At 36.8% G+C, this 12630-nt stretch overlaps 1 protein-coding gene across 15 annotated transcripts in view; it reads left to right on the top strand.

Annotated features, from left to right (window-relative positions):
• Nucleotides 1–9189, top strand: part of NRXN3 (neurexin 3) — a 1648091-nt gene extending 1638902 nt beyond the window's left edge. For 5 of the 15 annotated variants that reach the window (XM_066272928.1, XM_066272922.1, XM_066272921.1 and 2 more), the window contains one exon: nucleotides 8815–9189. In XM_066272928.1, coding sequence (XP_066129025.1) covers nucleotides 8815–9116 — 302 coding nt within the window. In that variant the 3' untranslated portion in view covers nucleotides 9117–9189. Of the gene's footprint in view, nucleotides 1–234; nucleotides 968–8190 lie in introns of all 15 variants that reach the window. The other 10 variants (XM_066272917.1, XM_066272916.1, XM_066272927.1 and 7 more) reach the window with 3 other exon arrangements.
• The last annotated feature ends 3441 nt before the right edge of the window (nucleotides 9190–12630 follow it).

Raw genomic sequence — 12630 nt, 5'->3', positions numbered from 1 at the left:
TTATTATTTTATGTATTTTGGCTATTTTGAGTAGGAGAAGAAAAAGTTTTAACTGTTTTTATTATTTGAAAATCATTAATGAAACTGTATTAATTTTTCGGAATAATTGCATGTTGAAGAAGTTGCAGCTTAGGGTGTGTGAGATTGTCAGTGTTAGAGTTCTGTTCTTTATTTCTGTAGATGGGCATGTGTAGGCTCATTTGTTTTTGTATATTGCCCATCCCTTCCTTACAGCCAGAAGCTCTAATGCAGCTAGATCACTCCGTGCCGCCCTTACATGGACATGGCGACTCACTTACACATTCACTCCCATCATCTTCATCTCCTGTGTAGTTCACTCATAGACATGACCCTACCCTTTCTGCATCTTTCCTCCCCAGCCCCCTCCTTTCTTTAGCATTGTTCAAATGTATGTGCTGTCATCCATCCCCTTAAATTAAAGAAAGTCTAATGCTTGTCAAAAAGACAAAAATATTTAAAAAATTAAAATATATATCTGAGAACCTATAACAATGCAGAAATTCATTCCTCTAAGATTCATGGATTTTTTTTAAAGGCAAATTATATAGGTAAACAGGTTTGTTTGAGTTTTTTTGGGAAAATTTTTAAATCATTGCAATTGGAATTATTTCAAATTCAAAATGGATGCCCTCCCGAGACTCTTGAAGTAAACATTTGTTGAAGTGCAGATTTTTTTCCTTTTATGTTATGTGGTGTGGATGTATGTGTCGTTGCCTCCCTGTATCACCCTCTGTTGTAAATTATTATATTTAAAAAATTAGACATTTTGCTCAAAAGTTTTTTTTTTAAGAAATGACAACAACAACAACAAAAAAGCAAGTTACAAGAATGTGGCAATTCTATTTGTCCAAGAGCATTCTTACACAACTTTCTTTTGTAAATTTTTCTTTCATGCCAAAAAACATGCGGGCAATTTGTTGATGTAAGTTAACTATACATTAATATGGTATGCTTTTATTCTATTTGTTATTTTGTCTATATGGAAATGATTTCTTTTCTTTGTTTTTCAAAAACTGCCTCTATTTTTTTTTATTTGCTTTTACTTTTCTTTCCCTCTGTATATTGTGAATGCTTTGTTGGTGTTCTTTGCTCTCTCTCCTTCTAGCTTACTTTGGCCTTGAAGTTGATTTTATTTTTTACTATATAATTTTTGTAGACAATATTAAATATTTTATTTGTGTCTCTTTGCTTAATTTTCAGTGTTATGTTTTGTGCTGAATTGCTTATAATAATCAATGTGAATTCTACTCTTGGGAAAGGGGGGTGGATAAATTGTTCTTAACATCCAAAGGAAACCTGGCCTCTCTGCCTGAACCAGCTTTAAAGCTTTGAAAATAATGGTATGCTCTTTAGTAGGATATTAAATTGGTTACAGCCTACAGGAGGCCTCAGAAAAAAAAAAAAGGAATTATTCTAAGTGTTATCAGTGGTAATTGCACCCTAATTTAACTCCATAGAAAGAATGCAAGGAAATCAGTCCCACCCCCACCCCACCCTGGCTTCTGCAAAGGAGAAATAAGGTACTCTCAAGTGATTATGGTGAGCTTTGTTATCTAGGATTAGACCATCACCATCACCGCAGGCTACAAAATTAATTTTACTGAGAATAAAGACATTGACAACCCAAGGTGTCTAGAGTGTTGTCCTATGATAATGATGCCTTCCAAAGTATAGAAATAACTTCTGGTAAAACACACACATGCACACACAGAAGGCACACAATTCTCTCTCTCTCTCTCTCTCCCTCCCTCCCTCCCTCTCTCCCTTCTTCTCTTTCCTTCTCTCTCCTTTTTTCTTTCTATTAATAGTTTCCGTTTCTCTGAAGGATTTAATCAGGTAAGCTTTAAAAGGATCCTAAGATTCTACCAAGAAGAAACATGATGATTTTCACATGTAAAGTTTTATTTAGACAACTTCTCAGGTAGGTACTGCCATTTATGTGACTCTAGGATAAGACTGCCCCTTGACCTTAAAGGTATTTAGATATTTCCTTTATGCACTTCAGGAAATGAAAGAGCAGTAATCAGTAAGAGGTACTATACAATTTTTAAATGAAGGTTACTTGTTTCACTTTAACTTTCAATATTAGTATTATCTGAAACTGCTATAGAAATATCAGACTAAATGGTAGATAACAAATGTGTTTCCAATCCAGCAGCTTTTAATGAGTGGGCTTTCCCTACCTAGGTTTATATGATTTTTATATTGTTTAATATTTTGGATAATATTTTAGGTTTAAAATTCAGAGCTTCCTAAATCAGGTGTTATTTTACCTAATTAAATTGAAAGCTTTTATTTTTTGTTGAGGAAGTTATCTATAAGACAATTTAATTAAAAGCTAATCTTTTCTTTTAAATACAAACCCTTTGAATTATAATAAATCATTCCTTAAAGTCTGCATTTAAAATAGCCTTAATAATCTGGATCCTATATTATCAAACTTCTACCTTAGCATGAGCTACTATATATTTTTTTTAAATGGTTGGAAAAAGTGATCAATAGCATCAGTGTTTATAGGCCTAAAATATTAGTAGAAATGATACTAGTAGCTAACATTTTGGAGTGGCAATAAGCTCTGTGCTAAATATTCAACATGCATTTAATGAACATTAACATGCATTATTATTATTCATATTGGAGGTTTGAGGCAGGCTGTGTTGTTAGCCTAATTTTATAGGGAGTTTAAGCAATTTGACCAAACTCATATGGCCCTAAGGAACAGGGTTGAGAGGTTAACTTGATACTGGATGACTTCTCAGAGGCAAAACTCTTAATCAACAAACAAAAGCAAATCCCCACTCAACATTCTGCAACAGAGAACTTTATCAAGGGGCTTTGGCTCATCTTACCTGGGCATATGTTGAAAAATAGACTCTGTAGCCTTATAGAATCAAACCCATTTCAGATAAATTGGGGGAGGGGGAAGATCCTACCCAGAGATTCTCACCTCATTAAAATAGCTAAGCACCTTAGAGACGCAAGAGTTTTTCTGGTATCTTCTCCCCAGGTACCTGCCATGTTTGTCCATGGCTATTTTTTCAGAAGGTGGATGGACAATAATTGCCTGGTTACAAATCTGAATTTTATTTATGTGTTGCATGTACACACTTCTGTGGCACCAAATGACTACATAAATATCATTCAACAATTCATTTGGTGCAAGAAGGGTGATTTCTCCCCATTATATGTGAATTTTCCAGCACAGACATGCAAATAAAAGAGTAGGTAAAGAGCCTAAATACACATAAAAGAAATTCAAGGAATTGGAGCATGGTGTCCTCTCCCAGAGTCTAGCTCTTCAGTGTCCTTGTTTTCAGTGTTTTTTGTGACTTCTTAGAGTCAAATATCTCCAGTGAGGCAAGGTTGGAGCCACATGGAAACTTCCTGCTGCTCTTCTTGTTTTTATAGTTGACCCACTGCATTCACCATCACCTACAACATTCTCATGGTTCAGAAGAGTTCTATTGAATTTTTAATCTTTTTCGATGGCAGAGAGCCCCTTTTGCTGGCTATCAGCCCTAGACACATGAATTATATATCTATAAATACATTCATAAAGCAAAAAAAGCAGGGCAGCCTTCAGGGCTAAAATAGACCCTTTATATCCCTAGTGATCTCCTTAGTTTTAAAAAAGAGCACAGTCCTGGTAAAAAAAAAAAAAAAAAAAAAAGGGATATTTATTCTAGAGTCAAAATGATAACTTTTAAGAAATAGAAATCTTATTCCAAACCAAAGAAAAATTCTAGCAATGAAATAAGGAATTAAAGTTTGGGTAGGCCATGCATTTTGTGCCACTCTGCCCTTGACTTCTGATGGCCTTTAAGCTTGCTGCTTCTGTGAATACTTTTGTAAGCATCGTCATCTGGTAGATCACTGACTCTGTAATCTTTAGACAGCGAAACAGAAATATTATCAGCAGCCCCAACATTTCTAAGTATAATCACTTCGGATTAAAATAAACATAAACTCAAATAGGCTCCCACAATCTCAGTCATTTGTATTAAGGATCTATTCATGGGAAGAACACACCCCTCACCTCCTCATCTCAAATGGTGTGTGCCTGTGGATTACCTAGGATAGTATAATCATCTTAACTCTAAAAGGTAGAATTTGATATTAAAACTGACTATATACCCTAAATCATATACCTGTCCCACATTTACAATTACCTAAAATTTTACACCTAGTTCCACTATAATTCCCATTTATAATAATAACCGCCATATCCCAGTTAACTTCCTTTTAAACTAAAGACTCTTTCAATTCCTTGAGATACCAGGACAGGGGGATTATGAAAGCCTCTATCATTCCACTGATTAAATGCCACTGGAATTTGGGCTCAGATTTCCTTGACATAGGTCATCATTTATCATTTTTCTCACTACCAGGATTAAAAATAAAATAGCAAAGAAAACTGGATATTAGTCATTTTGGCAGCTTCTGATATTTAAACTCTGCAAAAGCAAACTCATCATTTTAGTTTTCAAATAAGCTCTTTAGTTTTTAAATAGGCTCTCATTTTACTTAGGGGTTCACTAACCTTTTAGAAGCTTTTTATAAATTAGTGAGTTTCAGGTCTTTCTTTCCATCCCATTCTAAAAAGGATAGTTTTTTATTTTTTTATAAGTTTTATTATTATTATTATTATTATTATTATTAATTTTTGGTAATCCAAAAATGATGCTTGCATTAGGGTGTTGAATGAGAAGGAGACAGCAAAGGAGCGTGGTGTTGATTCAAGTGCAGAGTGAGCAGTTGGTAGATTTTATAGGTTTTTAACAACAGAGACACTGAAGAAGCTTTAGCTAAGATTGAGAAGAGAGAGTGCAATAGGCAGATTTAAGACTCCATTTGGGTGTCACAGATGGTACAATAAAATTGGAAATGAATGCACTCCAAAATCGTGAAGGCAGTGATCTTACTCTCCCTGGAAGGGACACTGGCATCCTGTTTAACAATTTGCCTTTATATTAAAATTATGTGCACCTGCCAACAAATCAGTTATTCCTTGTCCTTTGCCTCCCTTTCTTCTCTACTTAACACACATAAGGTAGATTTTTATCACTTCCCTAAGGAACAAATGACTCTCAGTGTCTGTGCCTGAAAAGAACACAAATGCCAAACTTTCGTTCTAGGTAAAACACGAAAGAACTGTCTTGTCCTCTGAAGGAAAGTAACTTCATTCAGTGGTGGGATTCAGCCAGCTTGCACCGGTTCGTTCGGCAGAACCGATCCTTCTTTTTTTGTTGAGTTTGGCGAACCAGTTGTTTAAATGGCACTTGTAATCAGGGTTCTCTCTAAGGTGGGCGCCTGGGCAGCTGCCCAATGTGGAAATCACAAATTTACACTCCTTACTCTTTTTTAACTTTTATCTGTGCAACAGCGTATTCTAAGCGCCTGTAGTAATGTTCATTCCATCCGTAGGTGAAAAATATTGGATGGACTTATGCTTGTAATATTTATTTATTCATTTCATAAAACTTATTTAAACCTTTGATGAAATACTACATTTTAATTCCCTTATCTTTGTTACTTCAGTAAACAAACATATAATGTAAAGAGAAAAAGTGCCAAACAACCAGTGGGTGATAAGCTGTCACTGAAAATATCTTAAATAACAGTTTTATTGTTTTTTGGTCAGATATTATTTAATGTTTTTATTAATATTTTAAAACTCTTATAACATAATCTAGTTTTGTGTACCTCTTTTATTGTTCTCATTTAAGTATTAAATGCATGAAATAATAAACTACCTTTCAGTATATCGTCTTTTTTTTTTTTTTTTAAACTTAAAATGGTCATTAGGGCAGAGAACCAGTTGTTACATTATTTGAATCTCACCACTGACCTCATCCCTGAGTGGCCTTTGGGGAACTTTTAAGCAGGTGGCACGGGCCTTCACTTCTCCCTCCTCACTACTCTTCTTTTATCCAAACACGGCCATTTCCCATGTATCCCCTTCAGTACAATACCCAGGACCCCGTCCTGGAAGGATAAGGAGAAAATTTAGCCCTGGGTTAGTTTGATGACTGGCTTACCTTTAGGGAAACATGCTCCCAATCTCATTTATAAATACTAGCAAACATGTGTAAATTATGCATTAAATAAGTTGCAAGATATATGAATTATATATGTTTATAATGTTAAAAAAATCGGCATGCTGGTCCAAGAAAGTGAGTCTGAAGCTTTGAGCCACAAAGACCATTTTGCCAAGTAGTTTCAAACTCCAAGCACCAGAGGAGAAGCCTGGGTGTACAGTGCAGACCAAAACATCACTTTGAGATTCTCAGAAAGGTCTCTGTTTTATTTTCCCACATATGGCAACATTATCGGGTAGGCCAGAGATGATTGTTCAATGCTCTATTTTCTCTTGCTTTCCAGATGATACACATCATGGACACTGTTGCTAAACTCCCTCACTCAATTTCTCTCTAAGTATTGGCTAAATAAGGAGGGAAGAAAGTCTTCTGATGTGGGTACAAGCAGTTCTTTCCAGGTGCTAGGAAGGTGTGCAAGAGGTTTCTTCTCAGGAGACCACTCTCTTAACAGACCTGAAATCTGAATACTTTAGATGCCACAGTTTCCACTAAAGTACAAAATTGTTTAAAGATAAAGGGTGTGGAAAGCAGAGCAAAGAGTTCTAATTTGCGAGTCGATCTTTATAGGAATAACCTGAGAAGACTGTGGAAGCTCGAAAGCTTGTCCTCCTGGAATGTCCTTAGAGCTTTGTAGTACTGAGCCACATGTCCGTATTTGTTCGTCACTAATAGGGGCACTTCAGCAAAGAAATAGCTGAGAACAGATACTTAAACACTAACCATCCCATCAGAGCCAAGCTACCACTGTGGTCAGAACACACAACACATTGTACCTGGTTGAGAGCTTAGTGAGCCAGCCCAGAAAGAGGCCCTCAGTGATACTGTATCAGCATCTCAACTGACTAACTAATTAGGACATGGAACAACATGCCCTCCTTGCTAGAGGATTTTAAAAAACAATAGTTGGGATACATATTTTGGAAAAAATTCAATGAACTGTTACTTCTTGAGATTCTTCCTCTGTTTGAAAAATAACGCTATTGAGAGACACAGGAAAGACCCTCCTGAGAGACCTCTTCCACACATGACGAATAAGTTGGTTCTACAGCTAGGTGAGTAACATCCACCACAGAATGTCTGTGGCACCCATGATCTGCAAGGTGCAGTGATTCAGTGTACTATCTGAACTCTCTTTCCTAATCCAGTCCAAGTGTAGGAATTAGGGTCTATGGGTAAACTGATATATTTTTGCCATTCTAGTTAAGAATCACTGATTTTCAACACTCATTTAGCTATCTCTACATTTCTGAGTCTGAAAGGAAGTTTTCAGTAAGCCATAGCTGTCTAGGCTGGGTAGTTTTAAAAATCTAGCATCCAACTCAGGATATTCTGTATATAACATAAAAACAATGCATTAACATAATATTAGACCAATGTGCAGTGAGTTGTTATTTAATAGTCCAGGGGCACATCTGGAAAAGCAAAGTCAAAATGGGTTTGTTAAATGAACAATTTTAACCTCTTATCACTTGTTCTCACTTAGCGTATAGTAAATGTGAAATAAAAGGTAGTAACTTAAAATATTTATATTAGTGACAAGGTCTTTTATGTTCCTTGATATTGGCCTCGGTGACATGGAGAATATGTCATTCTAGTCCTCGTTGGAGGTAATTAGTAGAAACCCAAGGAGGCAATAAGGAAATATTGTGGTTCACAAATTAATCACATGCATGTCTGTGTAAACATACACACACACACACACACACAATTTTGATAGCCAGTCAGTATTGGCGACAGCATAATTGAATGTCCTCATCCCACAGTCAAATCCTGGAAACAAGCCTATTTGAATTTCGATCTAAATAATTGCTTGAGAGTATCTTGAAAATTGGCACTCTTCCCCCAATATATAGATTTCAGGTTTTGTTGGCAAGAGGCATATAACGGGCTGTAAATCAGCTTAGAATGGTTAGGCTACCACCAGAAAGGATCTATATTTGGATTCGGGTCATTTTATTGCTATTTATGAGGCATAAGCTATGAGCTCCATCCATTAAGAGTGACTGACTGAACCATGTTTTTTTATCTACAAATGTGCTAATTCTGTGTTTCTTTTTCTTTTCAATCCCAGGAGGTGAATTAGTTATCCCTCTTCTTGTAGAAGACCCTTTAGCTACCCTTCCTATTGCTACTCGTGCACCTTCCATTACACTCCCCCCTACCTTTCGCCCCCTCCTCACCATTATTGAGACCACCAAAGATTCCCTGTCCATGACCTCTGAGGCGGGGTTACCTTGCTTGTCGGACCAAGGCAGCGAAGGTTGTGATGATGATGGCTTGGTGATATCTGGGTATGGCTCAGGGGAAACCTTTGACTCTAACCTGCCCCCTACTGATGATGAAGATTTTTACACCACCTTCTCCTTGGTAACAGATAAGAGTCTTTCCACTTCAATCTTCGAAGGTGGCTACAAAGCACATGCGCCCAAGTGGGAAGCCAAGGACTTTAGACCTAACAAAGTCTCCGAAACTAGTAGGACTACTACCACATCTTTCTCCCCTGAGCTGATCCGCTTCACCGCTTCCTCCTCGTCTGGGATGGTGCCCAAATTGCCAGCTGGCAAAATGAATAACCGTGATCTCAAACCCCAGCCTGACCTAGTCTTGCTTCCGTTGCCCACTGCCTATGAGCTAGACAGCACCAAACTGAAGAGCCCACTAATTACTTCCCCCATGTTCCGTAATGTGCCCACAGCAAACCCCACGGAGCCGGGAGTCAGACGGGTTCCGGGGGCCTCAGAGGTGATCCGGGAGTCGAGCAGCACAACAGGGATGGTCGTCGGCATTGTGGCTGCTGCCGCCCTCTGCATCTTGATCCTCCTGTACGCCATGTACAAGTACAGGAACAGGGACGAGGGGTCCTATCAAGTGGACGAGACGCGGAACTACATCAGCAACTCGGCCCAGAGCAACGGCACGCTCCTCAAGGAGAAGCAGCAGAGCTCGAAGAGCGGCCACAAGAAACAGAAAAACAAGGACAAGGAGTACTACGTGTAAAACAAAACACGCGCGCGCACGAGCGCGTGCACACACACGCGCACACACACATACACACAACACGGCCCCGCTAACGAGACCTGAATTTAACACACAGAATTCTTTCTATATCTGTATATGCATCCTGGGAAAAAGGCGATTTCACAGATGTCAGAACTGCGCTGACTACGAGAGGGGGTACATTCCGTGACTACGGCGGGGAAAACCGTATCTCCAAGGACACGCACCGAGACGTCCCCGCCCAGACACACCTCCGCCGTGGCTGCTTTGATTCAGTCATCGCCTGGAGACAGAGCTTTTTCTGCCCTGCTGTATCATAAAAGCACACACTTTGCGCTCCGGGGCGAGCAGGTGGCTCCCCTTCTTCCTTCGCGGACTCGGGAGCTCCCTTCTCTTGAGGACCTATCACCCAAGGTAGAAGACTTCATGGCTTACTTGTCCCATAACTCCAAGTGAGTCTGTAACAATGTTTGTGAAGCTTGACTGTAACAATTTTTGTTTGTTTGTTTGTTTAATTATGTAAAAAACAACAAAAAAAAGAAAAATGTTTAAAACAAAAACCAACACCACACAACAAAAAAAAAAACCCTCCCTTCTCTGGTTCTGCCCAGTGTGTGTAACTTTTCAAGATCTGAGGGGAAAAAAATGGCTTTTGGGTTTTTGTTTATGTTTTATTTTTGAGAATGACTGGATATACATTAAGAAGAAGAAAAAAAAACTCAGAGAACTAAAATAAGAGAGACTATTGCCATATGAACTCAAAAGCTACCATGGTGTTCACGCTACACATCAGGTCGTGGTGTTTTTAGAATCTGTTGTTTGTTTCCTATGTAATGCTTTGCTGAACCCATAGCAAAATCATGTGATGGATGATAATACCAATTTGAAAAGTTGCTCTCTCAGGATCTAATTCCAGAATTTGCCACCCAAACCCTGAACAGAACAGGTTAGGGCTGGTTTTATCAGAGCTATTGATTTACTTAACAATATCGCTCCTGTCCATTAGCCCAGCCAAATTGTGGTAAAGGAGAAAACCCCACAAACTAAAATGAAGCCTTTCCTAGCAAAGAGGAAAGGGGGGGTGGGCTGGATCTGTGACTGATTGAAATGCATGCAAAAACAGAAGAAAAGACAATACTAAAAATCTGTTCAATGATCAAAACAAAGAATAGAGGAGTTCAACTTATGATGGAATCCACGTAAGGTCACACAAGCCAAACATGGCATGAAGAGAGAGCAAAATATATAGTTCTTCCCCTGCCCCCCAACATGACAATGTTTTTCATCGTGGTTTAATTTTGTAGCCTGACATTTACGGATAACTCTATCCTTCCATTTGCTCATGTCTCCCTTCACCCATCTTTTCTAAAACTAACTAACTAAATACTAAAATGAATAAAGCTGCTGTGACACACACACACACAAAAGGAGTTTAATAGTATAATATATATAAATAAATATATATACAGATATATTTATCATGGTATGTCTGATGGGATGACTGAGACAGGGAATCTGTTAAGGTCTTGAGGTGGAATGAGAATGTTGTTTTAAAAGAAAATAACAAAACAACAAAAAAGTAAACCTTAAAATGTGAAGCAAGTGTGAGTTTTCGTTTTGTCACAGTTAACTGTGTCAAAGAGAATTTTAAAGAATCTCAGATTTTGTTTACATATTTTACTACATTTTTGCTGGTATAATTCCTTAGTCACCTATGTACATACTGCTTTAGAAACTGTTCTTTCTATTCGTTTATTTCTGTTTGTTTGGTTTATATTCCAGTTGTCTTTCTTTCTTTTTGAAAAGAGGAAACAATGTACAGAAAAACAATCAGTTGGTTGTGTGGCCATAGCTATCCAAAAAACAAGAGACAAGGCAAGACAGATATTTGCACAAAAGTGAAGTGTGTCCTCTGGAGGATCAGAAATATACAACTTCTTTTGTACAGATGAAAATCAATCAGCTTGTTTAGATTTAGAAATCTACTCTTGCTGGTCTTTGTAAGTTGCATGAATATTTGACTTTGAAAAAATATCTTAAAGACATGGGGCAAAAAGTGCAATCTGAACAATAGTAGCCTTTACTAATAATGTGTCTGGAAAGAGGTGTTCCTCATTATCTGATATTTCAATGTGTTAAGAGTTTTGGATTTTTTTTTTTTGTCATTAAAAAAGATGGGATTATAAAGAGATATCAAAGCACGATCTTAGATAACCTAAATGGCCCAACCTATATGAAGTTGATTATATCTCGATGTCTTTAAAACGATTGCTGTTCTTGGAGTCTTGAGGTCTTGTGAACTGATTTTCTGCTTTCTTTACCTTTTTTAAAAAAATTTGAGTAAAAATACATTTGTTATATTCTTTTAGTGTAAGTTCTATTTGGACAATTTTATGGGAACATGTGCATTCTGTATGTGAGCTTCTACCATATTCCTGTTGTTTTATAAGCAGACTCTTAAGAAATTTATTTTACAATGTTGTGATGTTACTGCTTATTCTTTTTATTTTTCCCTTTTATTTCATATTTGCATTTTTGTTGAAGGATATGCTTAGCAATAAAATGTTCTTCCCAAAACCTTGTATGATGATGCATTTTTATTTCTTAAACATTTGGTAAAAGATCTTACAATGAAGCTAAACATGTTGTATTATAAGTAAGCTGGGACAACTTTCATGTGAAATAAAAGATTCTAACCAGATACTTATATAAAGTAATCAAAAGTGGACTATTTAATGGGCTAAACAATCGTTGTCTGTCAACCAAAGCATTATTTAGATTGCTATGATAGAATAGCAAAATAATAATAATAATAATAATAATAATAATAGTTTTCTAAACAAGGTAAGGTAACAAAAGCATTGTATTCTGGAAAATATTAGTGTATACTATGATTTTAAAGTGTTTAATAACTTTTAAGTATTTTCTGTAAGTCAACAAGCTTTGAACCATGTTTAGGAAGTACCTGAAGCACTGAAAAGCTTTAGATGCCTTTTTTTAAAGTCTCCCGCCATATTGAAAAACTTTTAAAAGCACTAAATCTAAAAACACAATTTAAATAAGTGCTTAAATTTTAACAACATTTTTCCCCTAGATTCTCAGATTATAAAATTTTACAAGCATTCATTGTCGCTGGAACCCCTCTCATCGCTCAGGTAGCCTTGATTTGCCGGTTCCCTAAGCACATGATGCATAGTTTACCACTTGACTAATCAATCATGACACTTCACAGTTTCACCAAGATCCAGAAATGTGAGTTAACTAGACAGTTGTACTCTATCCATGCATTGGTTAATAGTTTTAAAAGAATTAGAATTAAAAACAAATATAATACTGTTCCTTTAAATTTTATTAACGGAATGGTTATACTGTTGACTATCATGGGAATAGAAAGAAAATGAGGCTAATGATGTCAAACTATGAAAAGTTGCTTTTTAGGTCCCTCTCTCTGATAGTTTATGTAAAGTAAAGCAAATAATTTATTAACACTCATGATGTGACAGGTACTGTCTTA

This window comes from Saccopteryx bilineata, chromosome 4 (assembly GCF_036850765.1).
Source record: "Saccopteryx bilineata isolate mSacBil1 chromosome 4, mSacBil1_pri_phased_curated, whole genome shotgun sequence".
Classification (NCBI taxonomy): Eukaryota; Metazoa; Chordata; class Mammalia; order Chiroptera; family Emballonuridae; genus Saccopteryx; species Saccopteryx bilineata.
The sequence above is the reverse complement of the archived record's forward strand: the minus strand, read 5'-3'. Positions and strand labels throughout refer to the sequence as shown.